The sequence below is a fragment of the Callorhinus ursinus genome, unplaced genomic scaffold (genome assembly GCF_003265705.2).
Source record: "Callorhinus ursinus isolate GAN/ISIS: 27379988/994484 unplaced genomic scaffold, GSC_fseal_2.0 scaffold1, whole genome shotgun sequence".
In the NCBI taxonomy this organism is placed as follows: Eukaryota; Metazoa; Chordata; class Mammalia; order Carnivora; family Otariidae; genus Callorhinus; species Callorhinus ursinus.
In genome coordinates, this window is record NW_027397063.1 from 119,019,491 (window position 1) to 119,045,061 (window position 25,571).

At 36.5% G+C, this 25,571-nt stretch overlaps 1 protein-coding gene across 1 annotated transcript in view; it reads left to right on the top strand.

Annotated features, from left to right (window-relative positions):
• The window catches only part of ACAD11 (acyl-CoA dehydrogenase family member 11), a 99,311-nt gene that overhangs the window by 65,423 nt on the left and 8,317 nt on the right, over positions 1–25,571 (top strand). The window contains 4 exon segments of the mRNA XM_025882183.2: positions 10,601–10,667; positions 11,487–11,572; positions 13,603–13,674; positions 14,553–14,707. Coding sequence (XP_025737968.1) covers positions 10,601–10,667; positions 11,487–11,572; positions 13,603–13,674; positions 14,553–14,707 — 380 coding nt within the window.

Below are 25,571 nucleotides of genomic sequence, written 5' to 3' on the forward strand. Positions count from 1 at the left end.
ATGGTGGGATCTTTTCTCATTAAAATTTGGCAAGTGTGGCAGCTGAAACATCCTTCTTCTAGAGAGTCCTGTCAGAACTGATTGAAAAGTAGATTCCATTAAATTTGAAAGAACCCAAATTGTTTTAAAACAATTATATTTTAATCTTAAATACATTTTTACTTTACATGTATAATTCACAATATAGGATAGAGGGGATTAGAATTTTAAACTCTTGGTTTTATTGGTTTTAAAGTTTTAGAGCTAAGATTTCTAATTCTGCTTCTTATATGATCATGTTTTGAGGTGATTATTGCATTTCTAAAACATTAGCCAAGACTAATGATAGGTATGTGAATATATAAGAAACTGTCATACTGGATGTGCAAAAACCTGGTTTTGGCAAAGTTTAAAGGCCAGAACTCTAAGGGAGTTCCATTTCTTGTGCGGTGGAGTTAGCACCTAAGATCGACCTCATAGATAACAATTAAACAGCTACAAAAAAAACAACTACCTGAAGATGCTGGGGAGTGACCCAAAGCAGGTTGATTTTGTAGCAGGGTCAAAATTTGGAAGATGAGACAGGCAGAAGGGCAGTTTTTCAGTTTTAGGCTTTGGCTTGGGGACACAGTGTGGTTTGAGAAAGCTGAAGTTTCTCTAGAAAACTCGGGTCTTTGTGTTCTGAGGAACTAGAAGACAGTGCCTGAAACAGCCATCACTGCTAAAAAATGAGGTTGTAGGGTGGGTATTCCAGAAAAGCAGAGAGCCAGAAAAGGAGAGCTCCAGGCTTCACCTGTAAACTTTGCCCAAGTCTCTGCTGACTCCTGAATCAAAATCATGCAGTCAACTGAAAGCACCTGCAGCTAAATAAAAAGAACTAAACTAAAATTTGATCTCTCACCCCACCTAAACTGAGACAGACTCTGCAGTTTGACTCTACCTAATTTAAGAGCCTAATAAGACAAAAACATCAACATGCTTTGAAGGGATGTAACAGAATCTGGAGTCTTCAAAACAAAGAATCACAGTGTCCAGAATACAATTTAAAATTACTCACCAAATGAAGAGCCAGGAAAACATGACCCATTTCTAGGGGAAAGCCCACTCCCAAATGATTCAGATGTTGAAATTGTCAGACAAAGACTTAAGGCAGCCATTATAAATTTGCTCAGTGAGGTTAAGAAAAAATAAAAAGAAAATACCAGAAGAGAAATATAATGAGGAACCAATTGGAAACATCAGAATTGAAAAGTAAAATATCTAGAAAAAAAAAATCACTGAATGGGGTTAATAATATAATGGAGATGACAGAGGAAAAATTTAATGAACTTGAAGATAGACCAGTAGAAATTAATCAGTTTGAAGAATATATGGAAAAAAATTAAGAGTCTTAGGAAGCTGTGGGACAATATCAAAAGGTATAAAATATGTATAGTTGGATTTCCAGAAGAAGAGAGAAGGAGAGAGAAGAACATACAGATAATAGAATATCATTCAGCGCTAAAAACAAATGAGCTACCAAGCCATAAAAAGACACGGAGTAACCTCAAATGCATATTAAGTGAAAAGGCTATTGTTTCAATTATATCACATTCTTGAAAAGGCAAAACTATGGAGACAGAAGATCAGTGGTTGCCAGGGGTTAGGAGTGAGGAGGGATGAATAGGTGGAGCATAGAGGATTTGGGTGGAAGGAAAATACTCTATGATATCATAACAATGGCTACATGTCATTATACATTTGTCCAAACCCATAGAATATACAACATTAGGAGTGAACTGTAATATACACCATGAACTTGGGGTGATAATGATGTGTCAAAATAGGTTTGTCAATTATAATAAATGTAGCATCCTCATGGGGGAGGTTGATACAGAGGTCACACATGGGGGCCATATATGGAAAATCTCTGTACCTTCCCTTCAATTTTCTGTGAACCTAAAACAGTTCTAAAAGTCTCTCTTTTTCTCTCTTTGTGTCCATTTGTGTGTGTGTGTGTGTATGTATAAATTCCAGAAACTCCAAAATGCCATTTATTATTGGTTGATATAAAATAAGTATGTTTAACCTGAATTCACAGTCTTTGTTGTCTAATGTCAATGCACACCGGAGACTTTTTTTTTTTTTAAGATTTTATTTATTTATTCGACAGAGAGAGAGACAGCAAGAACAGGAACACAAGCAGGGGGAGCGGGAGAGGGAGGATCAGGCTTCCTGCAGAGCAGGGAGCCCGATGCAGGGCTCGATCCCAGGACCCTGGGATCATGACCTGAGCCAAAGGCAGACGCTTAATGCCTGAGCCACCCAGGTGCCCCAACACTGGAGACTTTTCAAAGTTTTGTAAAGTGTTCTGTTTGAACATTACATTTCTCTTGTATTTCTGAAAATGCTTGTATTTTTCCTCTCGTTAAAAACAGATTCATTCCTTTTTAATATCACAACTTTATATTTTATTTGAAATAATGGGATTTAGTAATATGATTGTGTTTCAAAAGCCCAGTGGGTAAAGAAAGTAGTTTTGCTCTTTATTTCATACAAAATACAGACAATAAATCATATATTTGGGGAAAAAAATAAGAGACAGTTTTGCCTAACATATTTGTTATCTGATTAGTGTGGCATCTAATGGCCAATTTAAGGTTGTTTTTTAAAATTTTTCCTGTTCCAGCGGCACTTGGGTGGCTCAGTTGGTTAAGTGTCTGCCTTCAGCTCAGGTCATGATCCCAGGGTCCTGGGATCTAGTCCCAAGTTGGTCTCAGCTCAGCTCAGCTCAGCGGGGAGCCTGCTTCTCCCTCTGCCTCTTCCCTCTGCTCGTGCTCTCTCTCTCTCTCAAATAAATAAATAAATTTTACCTGTTCCAGTTAGTTAAAAGGCTTCTCCCTTCCTTTCTAGCCATAGATGAAATCATCTACAGACATAGCTTTGGAAACGTTGTGGGTTCAGTTCAGATTACTGCATTAAAACAAATACTGCAGTAATGCAAGTCAAATGAATCTTTTGGTTTCCCAGTTCATATATGTTTACACTATATAGCAGTCTACTAAGTGTGTAATAGCATTATGTTTTATTTTTTTTTAAAGATTTTATTTATTTATTTGACAGAGAGATAGAGAGCACAAGTAGGCAGAGTGGCAGGCAGAGGGAGAGGGAGAAGCAGGCTCTCTGCTGAGCAGGGAGCCGGACATGGGGCTCGATCCCAGGACCCTGGGATCATGACCTGAGCCGAAGGCAGCCGCTTAACCGACTGAGCCACCCAGGCGCCCCAATAGCATTATGTTTTAAAAAAAAGTACTTGCTTAGGGGCGCCTGGGTGGCTCAGTCATTAAGCATCTGCCTTCGGCTCAGGTCCTGATCCCAGGGTCTGGGATCAAGCCCCACATCGGGCTTCCTGGTCAGCGGAAGGCCTGCTTCTCCCTCTCCCACTCCCCCTGCTTGTGTTCCCTCTCTCGCTGTGTCTCTCTGTCAAATAAATAAATAAAATCTTTTAAAAAAAAAAAGTACATGCTCCCATTAAGTATCTGCCTTCGGCTCAGGTCATGATCCCAGGGTCCTGGGATCGAGCCCCACATTGGGCTACCTGCTCGGCGGGAAGCCTGCTTCTCCCTCTCCCACTCCCCCTGCTTGTGTTCCCTCTTTCCCTATCTCTGTCTGTCAAATAAATAAAATCTTTAAATAAATAAATAATTTTTAAAAGTACATGCTTAAAAAAATACTTTATTGCAAAAAAAGGGCTAGCCATTATCTGAGCTTCCAGCAAGTGGCAGTCTTTTTGCTGGGAGGGTCTTGCCTCGATGTTGATGGCTGCTGACTGATCAGGGTGGTGGTTGCTCAAGGTTGGGGTGACTAGGGCAATTTCTTATAATGAGACAACAGTGAAGTTTGCTGTCTCAGTTGACTTATCCTTTCATGAATGATTTCTCTGTAGCATGATAGTAGAACTTCTTTCAAAATTGGAGTCAGTGCTCCCAAACCTGCCACTGCTTTATCATCTAAGTTTATGTAATACTCTCAATCCTTTATTGTCATTTGAACAATGTTCACAGCATCTGCACCAGAAGATTCCATCTCAAGAGACCACTTTCTTTGCTCATCCATAAGAAGCAACTCCTCATCCATTAGTTTTATCATGAGATTGCAGCAGTTCAGTCCCATCTTCAGGCTCCACTTCTAGTTCTCCTGCTATTTCCACCACATCAGCACTTACTTCCCCCACTGAGTAAGTCATCCATGAGTGCTGGAATCAGCTTCTTCCAAACTCCTGTTAGTGGTGATATTTTGACTTCTTCCCATGAATCCCAAATGTTCTTAATGGCATCTAGAATGGTGAATCCTTTCCTAAAGGTTTTTAGTTACTTTGCCCAGATCCATCAGAGAAATCACTAGCTATGGCAGCTAAAGCCTTACAAAATGTATTTCTTAAATAGTAAAACTGGAAAGTTAAAATTATTCCTTGATCCATGGGCTGTAGAATGGACGTTGTGTCAGCAGGCATGAAAACAACCTGAATGTCATTGTACATCTTTTTCACAGCTCTTGGATGACCAGGTGCATTGTCAATAAGGAATAATATTTTGAAAGAAATCTTTTTTCTGAGCAGGAAGTCTCAACAGTGGGCTTAAAATATTCAGTAAACCATGTTGCAAACAGATGTGCTGTCATCCAGGCATCATTGTTCCATTTATAGAGCACAGGCACATTAGCTTTAGCATAATTCTTAAGGGCCTTAGGATTTTCCAAATGGTAAATGATCATTGGCTTCATAGTCACTAGCTGCATTAGCTCCTAACAAGAGAGTCTCCCTGTCCTTGAAGCTTGAAAGCCAAGCATTTGATTTCTCTCCAGCTATGAAAGTCCTAGATGGCATCTTCTTCTAGCATAAAGCTGTTTTGTCTGCATTGAAAATCTTTTACTTAGCACAGCCACCTTCATTAGTTATCTTAGCTCGATCTTCTGGATCACTTGCTGCAGCTTCTACATCAGCACTTGCTGCTTCACCTTGCACTTTGATGTTATGGAGATGGCTTCTTCCCTTGAACCTCTGGTGGCTTCAAACTTTTCTTCTGCAGCTTCCTCATCTCTCTCAGCCTTCATAGAACTGAAGAAAATTAGGGCTTAGCTCCGTATTTTACTTTGGCTTAAGGGAATGTTGTGGCTGGTTTGATCTTCTATCCAGACCACTCAAACCTTCTCTGTTTCAGTGATAAGGCTGTTTTGCTTCCTTAGCATTTGTGTGTTCACTGTAGTAGCACTTTTAATTTCCTTCAAGAATGTCTCCTTTGCATTTACAGTTTGGCTAACTGATGCAAGAAGCCTAGCATTTGGCCTATCTCAGCTTTCAACATGCCTTCCTCACTAAACTTAATCATTTCTAAAAGCATTTGATATAAGGTGATAGACATGCCACTCTTCTTTCACTTGGACACTTAGAGGCCTTAGTAGGGTTATTAAATTGGCCTAATTTCTAGTTGTGTCTCTGGGAATAGAGGGGCTTGAGGAGAGGGAGAGGGAGAGAGATGGGGGAACATTTGATTGATGGAGCAGTCAGAAGGTACACAGCATTTATCAATTAAGTTTGCAGTTTGGTATGGACACAGTTCTTGGTGCCTGAAAACAATTACAACAGTAACATCAAAGATCACAGACTACCATAACAAATATAATAATAACGAACAAGTTTGAAATATTGCAAGAATTACCAAAATGTGACACAGAGACATGAGGTAAGCATATCCTGTTGGAAAAAATGGTGCTGATAGACTTGCTTCATGCAGGGTTGCCAATCTGTAAAAAAAACAAAATAAAAAAACCCTGTGTATCTGCAAAGTGCAATAAAGCCAAGCAAAGGGTGAATGCCAGAGTATGTATGTATGATTGTATGTTCTGATCTGTCTTTGGCATGGAGAAAGCAGTGTTGTGAGTCAAGCTTTAAATCTGTTTAAGATGTTTATTCTACTACCAGCCTAGAGATGAACAGAATCACCCATTTTAGGCACACTGCCTTCCATCCCGTACCCTCCCTTTCCCAGATGAAATCTGTTTTTAGTGTTTTTATCAATTTGAGTACTTTGTAAGGCAGAGCATGTATATATGATTTCTGGAATTATGTATTATCACATAGGAGGAAGTGGGGAAATGCCCCACCTTATGCTTGGCAATGGCTTTTCCACAGCTGGCTGATTTAATAACATTCAGATTAAAAGGAGATAAGGAAAGAGGGAAAAAAACGTTCTGTTGTTTACTTAGCAGGTCTCTTAGTCTCCTTCTAACTGAGATCTACAGATTTGTTACAGGATGGTAGGGTAGTTCTTAAAAATGTTTTTAAAAGTAGTAGTAGTGGGGCACATGGTGGCTCAGTCAGTTAAGAGTCTGACTCTTGGTTTCAGCTCAGGTCATGGTCTCGGGGTTGTGAGATCAAACCCCACATTTGGCCTCCAAACTCAGCGTGGAGATTGCTTGAGATTCTCTTCCTCTCCTTTCCCTTCTGCCCCTCCCCCACTTGCATGCACTCTCTCTTTATCAAATAAATAAAATCTTTAAAAAAAAAAGTAGTAGTAATTATTCAATTAGAAATGGTAACAAATTAGAGGATATCTAAGAGCATGCTATTTCCCATCCCTCCACACCCCAGTGTCATACCCTAGAGAAAACTCCTCTAACATTTTCTATTTTTAGTTCTCTGGTTTCTCCTCTAATTTTAGACAAAATGCTTTTTTTTCTCTCTCCCAATTTATTCGTCTATTCATCCATTGACCCCCCAATTTGAATAATGATGATTTCACTCATTTGTACTATAACTCTCTGCCCTTTCCTAATTAGATATTGTTTTAAATTTTCGATTGATGACTTCTTAGACTTTGAAATGATCTCTAAATCTGTCCTCTACATCCTCATTTGACAGGATCTCTTCAAGATCCATTTTATAACATAAGAATACGAGTACTCTTACCCCTTTCTCTACCTTTTATCCTCCCTTCCATATCATACCTTATGTCAGCAACAGCTTCTACTTTTACATTGTCAGGATTACTAACATTTATGTTCTGTTTTGCAAAATCATGATTGACCACAGGATGACTCAAAACATTGAAAACCAACACAAAGCACTTGCCTTATAGGACTGTGTAAATATTGTTCAGTGGTGGTCTAAGTAGTATGTTAGATTTCATGTCCTCTAACAAATGCAGTATAATATCACCTTGGCCATTCCAAGAAGAGTGTTTCTAGCATCAAAGTCAATTAGAATAGCTTTTCTTATGCTGTGTGTATTACTTAAATTCATGCCATATTTTAGTTGGTTTTATATTTGAATCATGGTTCACTTGTATATTTAAAAATTCGTTTCCTGGAGTTTCTAATTGCAATTTTTCTTTCACTGCATGATTTACTTATATCATATTATATCTGCTCCCCCTTACATATATACACATGTGCCTTTAAGTTGTACCTGTAATCATACTGAATTTTCCCTTTTCTGGAAACCTTTCTCTTAGAGTCTTTATTCTTCCTATTCCAGTCTGAACTGATTATCTTTTAGGCATACTTCAGTACAATTATCCTGGGATTTCCATATATTTTCTTTCCTAGGATCGACCATCTTTTGGACCCTATGCCTTTTTTTTTTTAATTTATTTCCTTATTTTGCTTGAGTACATTCCTAACTTTTTAAGAAGAAATGCATAAGTAGATAAAATTATCTGAGATCTTGTGTGTCTGAATAGGTAGGTATTTATTTTGCCATCACAGAGATTGATACTATGGATGGGTATAGAATTCTAGATTGAACTCTTCATCTAGCATCCCTTGTTGCTGATGAGAAATCTGATGCAAGTCTAATTAATCCTCGTTTCTTTAGAGATGACTTGTTTTTTTTCTTTTTGAAACCCTTTAAGATTTTCTCTTTATTGTTGATGTTTTGAAATGTCACAAGCATGTATCTAGAGATAGATTCTTCTTGTCAGTCAATGGCCCTTTTAATCTAAAGACTTTTTTTTTTTCAGTTTTAGAGAACTTTCAAGTTTCTTTAATAAATTCTTCCCTTTTTCTCTCCTTTTTTGGACTGTTTTCTCTTTTTATTAGACCTCTTTTACTGTGATCTTAGGCTTCGTATTTTTGCTCTAAGTGTCTCTTATCTTTGCTCTCTTGTTTTCAGCCTCTGACTTTTTCCTCTGCTCATGGGAAATTTTCTTGATTTGATTTTTAGTGCTTCTATTGAACTTTATGCTTAGCAGTCATATGTTAATCTCTAAGAGTTTTTATTTTCTTGTTCTCTGTTTGTTCCTGTTTCATAACATCCTTTTCTGGTTTTATGGCTGCAATACATTTGAATCTCTCCAATTACATCAACTAGAGTTTTTGTTGTTTGGTTTAACTCGTTTTGTTCTGTTTAGGTTCTCTCTGTTTCTTGTTTTATTTTATTCCTTTATGGTCAGTTTTACAGTTTATTTATTTTGGTCAGTCATTCTCTTTAATGCTGCAGACTCTCTTCTCACACAACAGATCCTTGGTTTTCTGGGCATACTTAAGAGAAAAGCGAGGGTAGATGGTGCAGTTTTTCACAGAGCTCTTTTCCAGCCATGTTTCTCTCCTAGGTGGGAATTATATAAAGAAAGTTTTGGTGGAGGAGGACTGGGACTCAGTTTAGAGTCACTGATGGGAAGCTAGTTTTCAAGCTACAGGCTCCAAGTCTCAGAATAATTTTATTCAGTTTTTTTGTAACATGCTACATACTTCTCTTTTTCAGGCTATGTGTCACATACCTGCCTATGGGAGGGCCACCTGGTACATCTGCCCACCTATAAATCTTGAATTAATTCACCTTTGGTAGCCTTGCTTCTCAGTCATACCTTCTGACTCTGGGACCAGAACCCTCTTCCTTTGCAGTTTTTTTCATCATTTTCAAGACTCTGACTTCTCTGCCCATTTCACTGATCAGCTTGCCTCATCTGCTTCCTAGCTATTTATTAAAATCTTTCATCTGTTGGTGACCACCAACATCCCCAATCCTATGCCTCACCTTCTCTACTTTCTTTTCTGTTATGGCTGAGCCTTCGTTATACTTTTATATATTTATTTCAGTGGAATCTCAGGAGTAATGGAGGACAAACAAATTTCTGCACTCTTGAATGTCTCCAAGTTGGTTTTAGAATATCTACCAAGGGGCGCCTGGGTTGTTCAGTCGGTTGAGCATCCGACTCTTGATTTCAGCTCAGATCATGATCTCAGGGTCATGGGATTGAGCCCTGAGTCGGGCTCCTCGCTCAGTGCAATGCCTGCTTAGGACTTTTTCTCTCCCCCTTCCTCTGCCTCTGCCCCTGCTCATGTGCACACTCTCTAAATAAATAAATTGATTAAATAAATAAGCAAGCTACCAATTTGGTTTCCGTTCTGAGCTCTAGCAAATTCTAGATTGGTGTTTCTTTATCTCTGTTTGCCTTGGTCTCTATTTCTTGCCTAATCAACATTTACAACCTTTTATTACAGTATATTGTTATAATTGTTCTATTTTATTGGTTGTTAATTCTTACTATGTCTAAGTTATAAATTAAACTTTATCATAGGTGTGTTTGTATAGGTAAAGGCAGTATATATAGGGATTGGCCCAGTCACAGTCTAAGGCATCTATTGGGGATCTTGGAACATATCCCTTGTGGATAAGGGGGCACTGCTGTATTTGACATAATTCCCAATAGTTCTCATTGAATGTTCATATGATTTCAGATCCTTGAAACCATTTTTTTATAAGAAGTTAGAAAAAAGAAGCTGATAATTTGTTTAAAGGCTTTGTATGGATGTGTTTAACTTAGTCTGGCCCTGTGGTGTGTGGCCTTGTAATTAGAAAGCCAGTTAAATGGTAGTTTCCCTGAGGGACCAGATGCTTAACAGGTGAAAAAGAAATATAGTTTTTGTAAGAAGGCCCCTTTGGGGAATTGCCATAGAGCTCTGAACTGTAATAAAATAAAAGTTTGCATTAAAATGGAAAGAACTTTATATTTCAAATTCCCAACCTTTAATAAAAAAATGAGAACCTAGGCTTACTGACGGTGGAATCAGAGCCTTATATATGTGGACAACTCCAAGCAAATAATCCTCAGCTGCTCCTTAGTATGTCTTGACCAAATGGTATAGTCAGGATATGTACTGAGATCCTCAGACCAACTCACCTTCACCCAACTCCATGGTGGGGGAAATGAGGTCTTTCTCAACCACTGGCTGGGTAGTTAATACCATATGAGTTGTAATACTTTATTGTTCATATGTCAGAAAACAGGAGATCTAAACAGGAGGAAATATGCTAGAAGAATTTCACAGCCTTTCTAACACGCTGAAATGAGTATGAATGGGAGACCCGTCACTTTATCTAAGGGTTGCAGCTGTTTTGTAGATTCGACTTCTGGTTATATTTGTGCAGCAGCTCTCATTGATGGAGTCTACTCTTGGCTTTGCCTGGTCATTTTTCTTCGATGATGTACAGTTTTGCACATAAGCATTTTTTAATGAATCAAGGGTTTTCTTCCTATTTTTTTGCCAGATAAACTTGGAAGGATTATAACTTTTAGGGTGAAATGTCAGACTAAAAATTTCTTTTTATGATGTATTCTGCTCATTTTCCCCCTGGTTTTAGGAGCTGGAAATCCAAAGTACACAATTGCAATTGTTTTGGGAAGAACTAAAAATGTCTCTGCAACCAGGTAATAAAATAATTGTGATTGAGAAATCTATTTGGGAATAAGAATTGCTCTTTCTACCCACGTAATTTACTTACAATGCACCATTTGGTTGGGGTGCCTGGGTGGCTCAGTCAATTAAGTGTCCAACTATTGATTTCCACTCAGGTCATGATCTCAGGGTTGTGAGACTGAGCCCTGTGTAGGGCTCTGCACTGGGCATGGAGCCTGCTTAAGATTCTCTCTCTCCCTCTGCCTCTCCCACCCCTCTGTCTCTTCTTCCCTCTCCAAAAAGATTTTTTTTTAATGCACCATTTGGACTTACAAGTCATAATAATATAAAATATTAGATTAAATATTTGTGTTTCACAGTGATTTCACTATAAGATTATATTTAAGAAACATTTTAGGGAGTGTTGCTCTATGTTCTTCACTGTGGAATTTCCTGTATTAAAAAGTGTTGCTGAATCCTGAAAGCTGTTTGGATCAGATTATAAAACATATAAAAATTTTCAGGACTGTCTATAAGTAATTAAGTGATTAGATATATAGATCAAAGGCCATATAGTCTTGCAACATTTGATATTGTGTATCAGTTCCCAGTTTCCATTGCTGAGCAATGAGAAGCCTCAAATAACTTATTTTCAAATCATTGTTACTGTTCCAGATCACAGCCTGCATCCAACTCTGCTTGATGTATATCTTTTACACAATTCCCATTCCAGACATCATTGCTTACATGATTACATAACAACAAAAAAATGACAATTGCAACTCCACCTAGCATCTGTTTTATTTTTCCACTTAGCACACTTTTCCTAACATCTGTTTTTCTTTAACCAGATACAAACAACACAGCATGGTTCTTGTTCCTATCAACACACCTGGAGTAGAAATAATAAAACCTTTGTCAGTTTTTGGCTACATGGGTAAGTACTCAACCAACATGAGTGTGCATTAGCAAGCAGGATGACTGGAATATGCAGTAACACTGAAGTGAACAGATAGCGTTATAATGTAGGAGATGTGTTCTTAGAAATCCTTTGGTGCTGACAACTGTCTTAGTATAAATGCCAGTGGAACTCAGAGCAAATAAAGAGAAGTGATGTAGCACTGGACCTCATTTTGTTTACTTTTGGGAAAGGGTAGATGGTATTCAAGGAACAGCAACTAAGACTGCTGTGTCTGTCATCCAGGAGAATGGATTAATGAAATAGACTTAGAAAAATTAAATCTAAGTAATCCACAATAAAATTCATTTTTTTTTTTTTTGTAAGAGAGAGAGAATGGGGGTAGGGGACAGAGGGGGAGAAAGAGAATCTTAAATAGGCTCCACGCCCAGGGCGTAGCCCAATGAGGGGCTTGATCTCACGACCCAAAGATCATGACCCAAGCCAAAATCAAGAGATGGACACTTAACTGACTGAGCCACCCAGGCACCCCAATAAAATTCATTTTTGTCTTCAAGTTTAGCTTTCTTAACCAATCAAACTACAAAAGCTAGTACTAAGCAATGAGTTTTGACTGATTTGAATGCAAAACTTTTCCTTCCTTCTGTCCTTTGGGTGGAATTTCTAAAAAGCAAGAATACTTTTGTTTCCTGCCACCCACCTCAGGCTCATGTTCATTGTTCCCTTGCTGCTCAAGTCATTGACTCAGCCAGTATTTATTGAGGGCTGACCACTGTTCTAGGTGCTTAGAATACGTTAGTGAACACAATAAGCTAGGATCTCTGCCCTCACCGAGCTTACATGCTAGGGGAAGGAGACAGTAGCAATAACTACAAACACGTAAATAAGTATATTATAGCAAGTCAGCAGGTAAATGCTATGGAAAAGTTTATTGAACCTGATCCATGTGATCTTCTGTGGTGACCCTGGCTTTCTCTTTATTGTTGAATATGGCTAATAAAAATGTTCAAGTAGCAGATGTAAGACTTGGAGTTTTTATAGAATATTTGACATCACCTTCCATAGGATGCAGCTGTAGAATACACCCACAAATTAAGTGTAGTTTGCAGGATGGTGAGGAACAAGCTCACTAGAGCAAATTGTGCAGTGGGATTTGTTAGGTTGCAGAGCAATGGCCTGAAGACCCCCAAAATGGATTTATAATTTAAGTTGCCTGGAAATCACCTCCATTGCAGTACCTGTGTTTGAATTTTCTGTGAGACAAATTCACCAGCACCCTCTCCAACTCCCATGCCCAAGGCCAAAAGAAACAGGGAGAAGGTTGATTATTAATGTCTATTCTGACAGGAAAAGGGTGTGGAGTTAGCATGAGATTATCTCCAGAACTTGATGTGGGTGGGTGGGGAGCAGGAGGAGGGGTAGGCGGTATGATATAAAGACAAAAGTGTTCCCAGCCTCCATGAAATGCCAACATTTCCAAGAGGCAAACACGTAGTGAACAAGCCTGGACTGGGAGTAAACATACCTCAAGGTCCAGTCTCTGCTTTGTCTTGAATGCTCAGCCTGCTCTGTCCCTTCCAGGAGGGTCTTTGCATCTTCAGGCTTTGATTTACACAAAGATAAAATAAGAAACTTGAATTACATTACTCACTTTCAATTTTTGAACTGTTGGAAGCTTTTTTTTTCCCCAAGCAAAATTTTCTATGGAAGCCCATATATTAAAAATCTCAAAGAAGAATCAATAATAAAATAATAAGATAATCTGATTGGATCTGTGAAGTCACCTTCCATTTTAGTAACTCTACAACTTCAGAAAATGAATTTGAAACTCTAGATCAAATGATTTCTAAAATCTCTTCTAAGTGGAACAGTTGAAGAGTTTTCTGGGCTATGGGATCCTAGGGGTTCAGAACTCAGGGTCTGCCTAGGAATATATGAGGCTTTTAAGTCCTACTTCTGAGTCATTTCTTTGAGTAATTATTAATTATATATGAATATTTTTTGATCAACTCATTTTGATCTTTAAAATTATATTTTCTCTTTTATAGATAATTTCCATGGAGGACATTTTGAGATCCATTTTAATCAAGTACGAGTTCCTGTCACCAATTTAATACTAGGTGAGATAAGTTAGAAAAATGATTCTCCAGTACTGTGTACTAAAATATTTTCAGGCCTAAATCTGGAAAAGATAGGAAATGAATCTTGATTTAGATACTTTTCCCTCTTACCCCATTTGTAAGGGAACATTTTTTAATGGTGGGTTTCTTGCATGGAACAATATTTTATTTAAGTGTTTGATATGGTTTTATATATCACATCAATTGAAAACATAGCTAAATACAAAAAATGTACAAGAGCAACATACTTTTTCCTAAAACGTGACTTTCAGGCCTCTACTTGTTTTAAGAAAGCCTCAGTGTACTTTCTGAATTCAAGTTTTATATATAAACACATTAGAAGCCTAAATAACTTTGCATACTGAATGCCTGGAATGACTTCATCCTCTTGCTTATTGGAATCCTACCCAACCTTCAGAGAACATCTCAGGTGGCACTTCTTTCGGAAAGGTTTTGTGTTCTTCACCCCATCCACTCAACAAGCCCCTGCTGCCTGCCAGGCCCTCAGGATACAGTCTGTCTCCCCTTTGCCTTTCTTTGTTCTCCTCCGGATCCCTTATCCCTAGCATCCTCGTCCCCACTTCTGGACTCTGAACTCCTAGTGGAGGGACTATGTCTTACCTACCTTTGTAACCACTGCAGCACTTATAAAATACATGCACAGTTAGAGACAGTTCTTAAATTGGATTAAAATGTTTAACAGTGGTGGTTTAAAAAACATAGAAATCAAAGTTCCATAAATAATAAACGTTATTATAGAGCTTTTTTCCTACCGGAATGCCATTCTCATTGAGGGGGCAGCTCATCATATTTCAAAATTTGTGTAAATAACGAAGTGTGGGCTATGGCCACTTTCATGTTTCCTTTCTTTCTTACAGGTGAAGGTAGGGGATTTGAAATTGCCCAAGGCCACCTTGGACCCGGCAGAATCCATCACTGTATGAGAACAGTAGGAGTGGCAGAATGCGCTTTGCAGATTATGTGTGAACGGGCAACACAAAGGGTGGCCTTTAAGAAGAAACTGTTTTCACACGTAAGGATGATTACTTATTTGAATTTATTGTAGCCCGATGCACTCACTGACCTTGAAACAAAACAGCATTATTTGATCATAGGGAGATCTCCTCTACATAAATAAGATGCTTTTTTTCCACAAAGTATATTTGTCTGTACTTAAATGTAGTTTGATGAGAGATCTTTAACTTTGTAAGGTTAATTCCTCATGTGCTTCAACACAGCACAGAGTATGGACAATTCCTTCAACTTTCTCAGACTCATGTTCTCTAGAGAACCGGGTACATTAGCACTCTCTGTGGATATGAGAGAGCTGGCATAGGGAAGGGGGATTTGCCTTGTTCTTTGGTTTTCTGAAGGGAATTAGTAATACATGAGGAATAGGAAAATAACCTAAAACTCAGTGAAAGGAGAGAGATCTAAAAATGGAATGGACTGCTTCTGTAGGAAGTGAGTTCCCTGTTACTGGAGAAGTGCAAGTAGAAATGAGACCAGTATTTGGGGGGATGTTCATGATTTTTTGAATTCCCATCTATAAATTAAGTACTACAGAGTCTGTTGTTTATAAAGCACAATAAACAATATAGTTACATGTGGGCAATATAACCAAAATTAGAGAATATTTATCAAGAGGGAAAAGAAGTTGTAATTCTGACTTCCTTGGAAAACTTTATAAGTGGGATATTCAAATCATCTCCCAAAAGCCCTTCTAACTTTTAAGAAGGCAAGAAAAACTGTTTTTAAATACTCAGTACTTAGGATTGCTAACATTTTAGTGTTAGGTCATACTTGGGGTGATAAAATTGTATTTGTGTTTGCTGGACATGGATATTTTAGTACATTGGTCCCCTTGTAAAGTACCTTTGTGAGCATCTTTTAAAATTTCACAGTATATTTTTTACCTTAAATTCCTATAGGCTGTGTTTGCTTTCTGTGAAATATTATTCAGCATATCTGTGATTTAGTTGTAACACTGTTCTTACAGAAAAATACAGCCTGTTTTATGGCGCACACCTAGGAATAATTTGTGGGGAACCCCTTTGGTATATGGGAGGGCAAGGAGTTCAGCTGTGGATGGACACTGTGGGAGGAAGTAAGAAGGTGTGAACTTTTGGGACCGTGGATACAACTCCATGCTACTCTGAGTAGGAGCTAGAGTTGCTCGTGGCATTAGTTTCCCTTCCTATACTTTTCTCTTTTCAAGATTGCTGCCCAAACCCTGGAGCAGGATGCAGCAAGGACACGGAGAGGTTGATACACAGACATCTTGAACACATAAAAGTACTCTCCTTAAGTTTCATGAGAGATGTTTTTAACACTGTACTAGAGGGAAATTTCCCACCTGCTTTTTGTAAGTTAATGTATCAAGCAGAACAAGCCTGAGCTTTTCAAAAATATGCCTCCCCTCACTGGAAACTTCTTGCATTTGGCACAAAGAAAACGATCTGGCAGAAGCAAAAGAGATGTGGAGGCATGTCATAAAAATCTGAGCCAGATTTTTTTTTTTCAGTTTATGTAAGTAACATTCCATTTCCCTGAATTTGGAGACTCTTTCCAGCTGCCTTCTAAATTATTCCAGGCACTAAAGCAAAAAGTTCTATATCAAAATAATGTCTTAGTAAATAAATACGGCATCTCCTTAGAGCACTCAGTTTCTGCCCACTGAATGCTTTTCAGCAAATCTAGGGTTGGTAGAGACCCAACGGAGAACACTTTCCCTTATTCAAAAGTTAAGAAATAAATGTATTTGTGAGCTGTTCATGAAGTTATAATCACCTAGCTTTACAGTCATCAAAAAGATATTTACTGCCGGGGCTCGTCTGGAGTTGTTACCTTGTTTCGACCTCCAGAGTCATCCAATAGACTCAACTGTAGTTTGAGCCACAAATGTAATTTAAAATTTTCTAGTAACTGAACATTAAAAAAAAAAGGCTTTAAATAAAAAAAAAAATTTCTAGTAGCTACATTTTTTAAAAGTAAAAGAAATGATGAAATCGATTTTTATAATCTATTTTATTTAATGCAGTATATCCAAAATGTTATCATTTCAACATGAAATCAATATAAAAAGATTAAGGTATTCTTCATTCTTTTTTAAAAACTACTGATTTTTCTAAATTGGGTGTATATTTCACACTTATGAAACATCTCAATTCAGACGAGGCATATTTCAAATGTTCAGTAGCCACATGTGGTTATTAGCAGCTATTATATTGAATGTTACTGTTATAGGGAAACTGATCAAATATCCACTGTTGAAGAAAGGTACTAGAGCAAACATAAAACCAAGCATAAAAATGACTGTGGAAGGTTAATGTGGCTCAAATAATAGCACTGTAATTGGCTGCTGGTCAGACTTAACAGATACTGTTCTCCACTGTAAACAACAGTTCTGTGACTAGGAATGGGAACAACAACAACAAACCCTTTATGGCCAACCAGAAGCATCTGTCATTGTCTCCTGAGTTTCACTGCTGAATCCTGAAGTTTGCTTGCTTGTGGGATTTATGATAAGGTTTGGTCTCTGTATTCTCCACTTACCTCCCCACTTCTCTTCCAAATCTTGACCAATTGAGAAAACTCACTAAGACAATTAAGAAGCAAGTACCAATTTTTTAAAATAAAAATTTTATTTTGAAATTATTGTAGATTCACATGTAGATGTAAAAAGTAATACAGAGAGATTCCTTATACCCTTTCCTAAGTTTCTCCCGATGGTAACATCTTGCCAAACTACAGTACAACATCAGAACCAGGTTATTGTCACTGATATATTCAAGATATAGAACATTTTCATTGCCACAAGGATCCTTCATCTTGTCCTTTAATGGCAACACCCACTTCCTCATTCTCATCACCTCCTCATTAACCCCTGGTAATCTTTAATCTGTTCTTCATTTTTGAATTTTATCATCTCAAGAATGGAATCATACAGTATATAAACTTTTGGGGTTGGTGTTTTGCACTCAGCGTAATTCTTTGGAGATTCATCCAGGTTATGTGTATCAATAGTTGGTTCCTTTTTTATTACTGGGTGGTATTCCTTGGTGTGGATTATCACAGTTTAACTGTTTACCTGATGAGGGATATCTGGGTTGTTTCCTGTCTGTGGATGTTACAAATAGAGATCCTATAAACATTCACATACAGGTTTTTGTGTGAACATGTCTTTATTTCTCTGGGATTAATGCCCAAAAATGCTGGGTCATATGGGGAGTAGCTTGTTCAGTTTTTAAAGAAATCACCAAACTCTTTTCCAGAGTAGCTAAACTGTTTTTCATTTTCACCAGCTGTGTATGAATGATCCACTTTCTCCACATCCCCACCAGCATATGGTGTTGTCACTATTTGGTTTTTTTGTTTTTGTTTTTGTTTTTTAAGCCATCCAATAGATTTATAGTGATATCTCATTGTGGTTTTAATTTATATTTTCCTAATGGCTAGTCATGTTGAACATCTTTTCATGTGCTTATTTGCCGTCTTATATCCTCTTTGGTTCACATCTTATGTCCATATTCTACCCGAATTTTGTGTGTGTGTGTGATTTTTTAACTGTTGAGTTTGGAGAGTTCTTCATATATTCTAGATAATGTCCTTTGCCAGTATTGACTTGCAAATATTTTCTCCCTCTCTGTAGCTTATCTTTTTATCCCCTTAACAGGGTCTTTCACAGACCAAAAGTGTTTCATTCTGAGGAGCTCTAATTTGTCAGTTTTCCTTTTATGGATTGTGTTTTTAGTCTCAAGTCTGGAAACACTTTGCCTAGCCCTAGAGCCTGAAGATTTTCTCCTATAATTTTTCTCTAAAAGTTTTACGTTTGAATCTGCAATCTATTTTGAGTTAATTTTTGTATGAGGTATGAGAATTAGGTCAAAGTATATATTTCTTTGCCTATGGATGTTCACATGCTCCAGCACCATTTGTTGAAAAGGCTATCCTTCCTTAACTGAATTGTTTTCACACCTTTCTCAAAAATCAGTCAGGCATATTTGTGTGGGTCTATTTCCAGGTTCTCTGATCTGTCCTTTTATCTATGTCTTCCCCTCTGCCAATACCACACAGTCTTGATTACTATAGTTATATATCAGTCTTGAAATCAGGATGACTGATTCATCTCACTTTATTCTCTTTCAAAATTATTTCAGCTATTCTAGTTCCTTTGCCTTTCCATATAAATTTTAGGATAATCTTATCTATATCTTTAAAAAAAATCCTCTTGGGATTTTGATAGGAATTGTGTTAAACCTATATATCAGTTTAGGAAGAACTGACATCTTTATTACATTGTGTCATCTAATCCATGAACACAGTATGTCTCTCCACTCATTTAGCTTTTCTTTGATTTCTGTTATTGTCTCTGTGCAGCTTTCAGCATACAAATCCTATGTGTGTTTTGTTATATTTACATCTAAGTATTTTAGTTTTTTGTGATTATAAATGATATTGTGCATTTAATTTTGGTGTTCATTACTAGTATATATAAATATATATATATATATAAGTATATATAACTATATATAAATATAATTGATTTTTGTATGTTTATCTTGTATTCAGTGACCTTGCTGAACTCACTTATTAGTTTTGTAGATCAGGTTTTTTTTGTAGACCATGATGTTATCTGTAAATAAGAGAAAGTCTTATTTCTTCCTTTCAGATACATATATATTTTGTTTCCTTGTCTTGCCTCATTGCACTAGCTAGAACCTCCAGCGCTATATTGAATAAGAAAGGGGAGAGTGAATTATCCTTGCTTGTTCTCAATCTTAGGGGAACATTAAATATAATGTTAGCTGTAGGTTTTTTAGATATTCTTTGTCGAGTTTCCCTCTATAATTAGTTTTCTGAGAATTTTTATCTTTTATCGTGAATGAATTGAATTTTGTCAAATAACTTTTCTGCATTGGTTTATACAACCATGGATTTTTCTTCTCTAGCCTTGTTAATATGGTAGAGTACGTTGATTGATTTTCAAATACTGAACCAGCTTTGCATCCTTGAAATAAACCCTACTTTGTCATGGTGTGTAATTCTTTTATATATTTTGCTGAGTTCTACTTGCTAATGTTTTGTTAAGGATTTTTGCATGTGAATTCATGAAGGATGTTGGTCAGTAGTTTTTTTTTTTTTGTTTGGCTTTTTGTACTGTCTTTATCTGCTTTTGATATTAGGATAGTATTGTCTTTACAAAAGGATGTGGGAAGTGTTCCCATCTCTTTTACTTTTTGAAAGAGATTGTTTAGATTTGTATTAATTACTCTTTAAACATTTGGTAGAATCTCTAATGAAACTATTTAGGCCTGGAGATTTGGGGTTGGAGGGGTAGTTTTTTAAAGATTAATTTCCTTAATAGTTACAGGGCTATTTAACTTACCTATTTTATATTGGATGAGTTGTGGTTGTTTGTATTTTTTGAGGGAGTGGTCCATTTTATCTAAGCTGTCACATTTATTGTTTAGAGATGTTCACAATAATCTTCTGTTACTCTTTTGATGTCTGCAGGGTCTTTAGTGATATATCCCGTTTCATTCTTGACATTAGTAATTTGTGCCTACTTTTTCCTTTGTTAGTCTTGCTAGAGGTCTGTTGCTTTTACTGATCTTTTCAAAGAATATAAAATGTATTAACTATTAATTTACAAAACTATAAAATATGATAATTGTTATATTAGGGCTTAATATTAACAAGATATTTGTTTCATTGATTTTTCTCTTTTTTGATTTTATTGATTTCTGCTCTTTATTATATACTTCCTTTTGCTTTCTTTGTATTTATTTTGTTTCTTGAAATGGTAGCGTGGATTATTGATTTGAGACTTTTCCTCTTTTCTAATGTGTGTTTTTTTAGTGCTATAAATTTCCCTCTCAGTACTGCTTTACCTGCGTCCCACAAATTGTGATATATTGTGTTTTCATGTTAATTCAGCTCAGCGTATTTTTCAATTTCCTTTGAGACTCTTCTTTGACACGTGAATTATTTAAGAGGTGTGTTACTTAGTTTCCAAGTGTTTGGAGATTTTCCTGTTACTCTGTTCTTAATTTTAGTTTGGTCCCATTGTGGTTACAGAAGAAACTGTATTATTTCATTTCTTACAAATTTGTTGAGATTTGTTTTATGGCTCAGGATATGGTTTATCCTACTATATGTTTGAGGACACTTGAAAAAAATGTGCATTCTGTTGGGTGGAATGTTCTATAAATGTCTATTAGATCCTGTTGCTTGATGATGTTGTTGAATTCCTCTATATTCTTGCTGATTTTCTGTCTAGTTGTTCTATCAGTAGTTGGGAGAGGGATATTGAAGTCTCCAGCTAGGATTGTGAATTTGTTTAGTGCTCCTTTCATTTCTATCAGTTCTTGTTTTACATATTCAGCAGCTCCATTGTTTGATACATACACATTTAGGATTGCTACTTCTTGATGGATTTACCCTTTTATCATTGTATAATGACCCTCTTGTCTTTGGTAATTTTCTTTGTTCAGATGTCTGCTTCATCTGAGAGTAATATAGCTAGTCCTGCTTTCATTTGATTATGTTTGCATATTACATAGTTTTTATTTATTTTGTTTTGTTTTCATTTTGCTTATATCATTATATTTGAAGTGAATTTCTTCTGGTTGGCACCTAGGTGTGTCATGTTTTTTAATCCACTCTGTCAGTCTTTGTCTTTGTAATAATTCATGTTATGGCTTAAGTGTGCATTTAATTTTTTGTTTTGTGTTTGTTCTCTGTTTTTCATTTGTTTTCTTTTTCCTGCATTCTTTTAGATTAATTTAATTAGAATTCCATTTTGATTCATCTATAGTGTTTCTGAGTGTACCTTTTTGTATAGCTCTTTTAGTGGTTGGTCTAGGTATTACATTATAGAAATAAATACATATTTTTATAAGTGCACATATTTTATCAGTCTACTGGTGTCCTCATTTTACCAGTTTGAGTGAAGTATAGAAACTTTACCTCCCTTAATTTAAATCCCTTTAACCTCCTTCATTTATAATTGTCTTAAATATTTCTTCTACATAAATTTAGAATGACATCACAGTGTTACAATTTTTGCTTTAACTGTTAAACAGTTAAATTTGCTTCAAGAAGCAATGAAAAACCAATTGTATTTAGCTATATATTTTCTTACTATGTTCATTCTTTCTTCCTGATTTCCTAAGGTTCCTCTTTTATCTTTTCTGTTTAGGGAAATTCCTTTAGCCATTCTTTAAGAATCAAGTGGTGACAAATTTTTTGTTTTTCTTTATTTGAGAACATCTTGATTTCTCCTTCATTCCTGATGTATATCTTCATTGGGTATAGGATTCTGTGTTGACATTTCTTTTAGTACTTGAAAAATATCATACCACTCTCTTCTGGCATATACACATTTCCCCTCTAGGTGAGATGTCATTCTTCTGGCTGCATTTACAGTTGTGTCATTTTTTGAAGTTTAATTGTGATGTGTCTTTTCATGAATTTCTTCAGTTTATCCTGCTCTGCATTCACTCAGCCTCTTAAATCTGTAGGTTTTATCTCTTGCCACATTTGGGAAGTTTTCACCACTATTTCTTTGAGTATTTTTTCAGTCTTTCCCTCTTTCTCTACTTCTTGGACTCTGATGACATGAAAGTTAGATTTTTTGTTTTAGTTCACAGGTCCCTAAGATGGTATTCTTTCAAAAATATTTTTCAGTCTATTTTCTCTGTGGTTCAGATTTGACAATTTCTCTTGTCCTTTCAGTTCACTGATTTGTTCCTCTGTACCTGCTATTCTGCTGTTGAGTCCATCCACTGAGCTTTTTATTTAAATTGTTACATTTTTCAGGGGTGCCTGGGTGGCTCAGTCAGTTAAGCATCTGCCTTCAGCTCAGATCCCAGGGTACTGGGATCCAGCCCTAGGTCTGGCTCCCTGCTCAGTAGGGGGTCTGCTTCTCCCTCTACCCCTCCCCCCCCCGCTCACTCTCTCTCTCTAAAATAAATCTTTTAAAAAATTATTTCAGGGTACCTGGGTGGCTCAGTTGTTGGGTGTCTGCCTTCAGCCCAGGTCATGATGCCAGGGTCCTGGGATCGAGCCCCACATTGGGCTCCCTGCTCGGTGGGAAGCTTGCTTCTCCCTCTCCCACTCCCCCTGCTTGTGTTCCCTCTCACGCTGTCTCTGTCTGTCAAATAAATAAATAAAATATTTTTTAAAAATTCATTTTTCAGCTATAAAATATCTAATTGATTTTTCTTTATATCTTCTACTTCTTTGCTGAGATTTCAGTTTCTTTGATGAGGCTACCTTGCAGAGGGTTTTTATCATGAGCAGATGTGTGCTTTGTCAAATGTTTTTTCTGCATCTATGGAAATGATCAGACGGTTTTTATCTTTTCTCATTGATGTGATGTATCACATTGATTGTTTTGCAAATATTGAATCACCCTTGTATCCTGGGAATAAATCCCACTTGATTATGGTGAATGATTTTTTAAATGTACTGTTGGGTTCTGTTTGCTATTTTGTTGAGGATTTTTGCATCTATATCCATCGGAAATATTGGCCTGCAGTTCTCTTTTTTTTGTGGTGTCTTTATCTGGTTTTGGTATCAGGATGATACTGCTCTATAGAATGAATTTGTAAGTTTTCCTTCCTCTTATATCTTTTGGACTAGTTTGAGAAGGATGGGTATTAATTCACTATATTCAATAAAGTGGGTGAGAGTGAACATCCTTGTCTTATTCTTGATCTTAGGGGAAAAGCTCTCAGTTTTTCACCATTGAGTATGATAGCTGTGGAGTTGTCATATATGGCCTTTATTATATTGAGGTGTGTTTCCACGATAGCCACATTGTTGAGAGTTTTTATCATGAACTGAAGTTGAATTGTGTCAAATGTTATTTCTGCATCTATTGAGATAATCATATGATTTTTATCCTTCATTTTGTTAATGTGGTATACTCATTGATTGATTTGCAGATATTGAACCATACTGGCATCCCCAAAATAAATCCCACTTGATTGTGGTTGATGATCCTTTATTGTATTGTTGAATGTGTTGAGGATTTTTGCATCTATGTTCATCAGGGATATTGGCCTGTAGTTTTCTTGTTTTGTAGTGTCTATCTGGTTTTGGTTTCAGCATAATGCTGGTGTTGTAGGAAGAATGTGGAAGCTTTCCTTCCTCTTTCATTCTTTGGAATAGTTTGAGAATAGGTATTAACTTTTCCTTAAATGTTTGGTAGAATTGTGAAGCCATCTAGTCCTGGACTCTTGTTTGCTGAGAATTTTTTTTATTATTGAATCATTTCATTACCAGTAATCATTCTTCCTGATTCATTTTTGGAAGATTGTATGTTTCTAGGAATTTATCCATTTATAGGATGTCCATTTTGTTGGCATATAATTGTTCATAGTAGTCTCTTCTAATTCTTTTTATTTCTGTGGTGTCAGCTGTTCCTTCTCTTTCATTTCCTATTTTATTTGGGTTTTCTCTGTTTTTTTCTTGATGAGTCTCGCCAATGGTTTATCAATTTTATTTCTGCTCTGATCTTTATTTCCTATTTTATCCACTAACTTAGGGCTTTATTTGTTCTTTTCCTAGTTACTTTAGGTGTAAGATTAGATTGTTTCAGATTTTTCTTCTTTCTAGATCTATATTACTATAAATTTTCCTCTTAGAACTGCTTTTACTGCACTCCATACACTTTGAATCATTGTGTTTTCATTTTCATTTGTCTCCATGTATTTTTTAATTTCCTCTTTGATACCTTTATTAATTCATCGGTTGTTTAGTAGCTTGTTGTTTAGCCCCTACATGTTTGTGTTTTTTCCTTTTTTGTTGTTGTTGTAATTGATTTCTAGTTTCATACCATTGTGCTTAGAAGAGATTCTTGATACGATTTAAATTGTCCTAAATCTGTTGGGACTTATTTTGTGGCCTAATGTGATCTATCCTGGAGAATGTTCCATGTGCACTTGAAAAGAATATATATTCTGTAGTTTTTGGATGGAATGTTCCCTGTGTATTGTTAGGTCCATTTAGTCTAATGTGTCATTCAAAGACACTGTTTTTTTGTTGACTTTCTGCCTCAATGATCTATCCATTGATGTAAGTGGAGTGCTAAAGTCTTCTACTATTATTGTATTATTGTCAGTTTCTCTTTTTATGTCTGTTAATATTTGCCCTACGTATTTAGGTGCTGCAATGTTGGGTGCATAGATTTTTACATCTGTTCTATCCTCTTGTTCAGTTGATCCCTTTATCATTATATAGTGCCCTTCATCTCTTGTTATGGTTTCTTGTTGTTTTTAAATAGGCTCCATGCTCAGTGTAGGGTTTGAACTCAAAACCCTGAGAGTCACATGCTCAAATGACTGAGCCAGCCAGGTGGCCCAACAGTTTTTATTTTTTTTAATTTCCATTTTTTTTAAGATTTTATGTATTTATTTGAGAGAGAGAGAGTGCATGAGAAAGGGGAGGGGCAGAGGGAGAGAGAGAAGCACACTCCCCACTGAGCAGGAAGCCTGACCCAGGCTCAATCTCAGGACTCTGAGATCATGACCTGAGCCGAAGGCAGATAACCCAACCAACTGAGCCACCTAGGCACCCCCAGTTTTTGCTTTAAAGTCTATTTTGTCTAATTATTGCTACACAGCTTTTTTTCACTTCCATTCACAGAGAATATCTTTTTCCATCATTTCACTTTCAGTCTTTATGTGTCTTTAGGTCTGAAGTGAGTCTCTTGTAGGCAGCATATAGATGAGTCTTCTTTTTTGTTTTGTTGTTTTGTTTTTTTATCCATTCCATCACCCTGTGCTGTGATTGATTAGAGCATTTAATCATTTACATTTAAAATATTTACTGATATGTTCTTATTGCCATTTTGCTAATTGTTTTCTGGTTGCTTTTGTAGTTCTTGT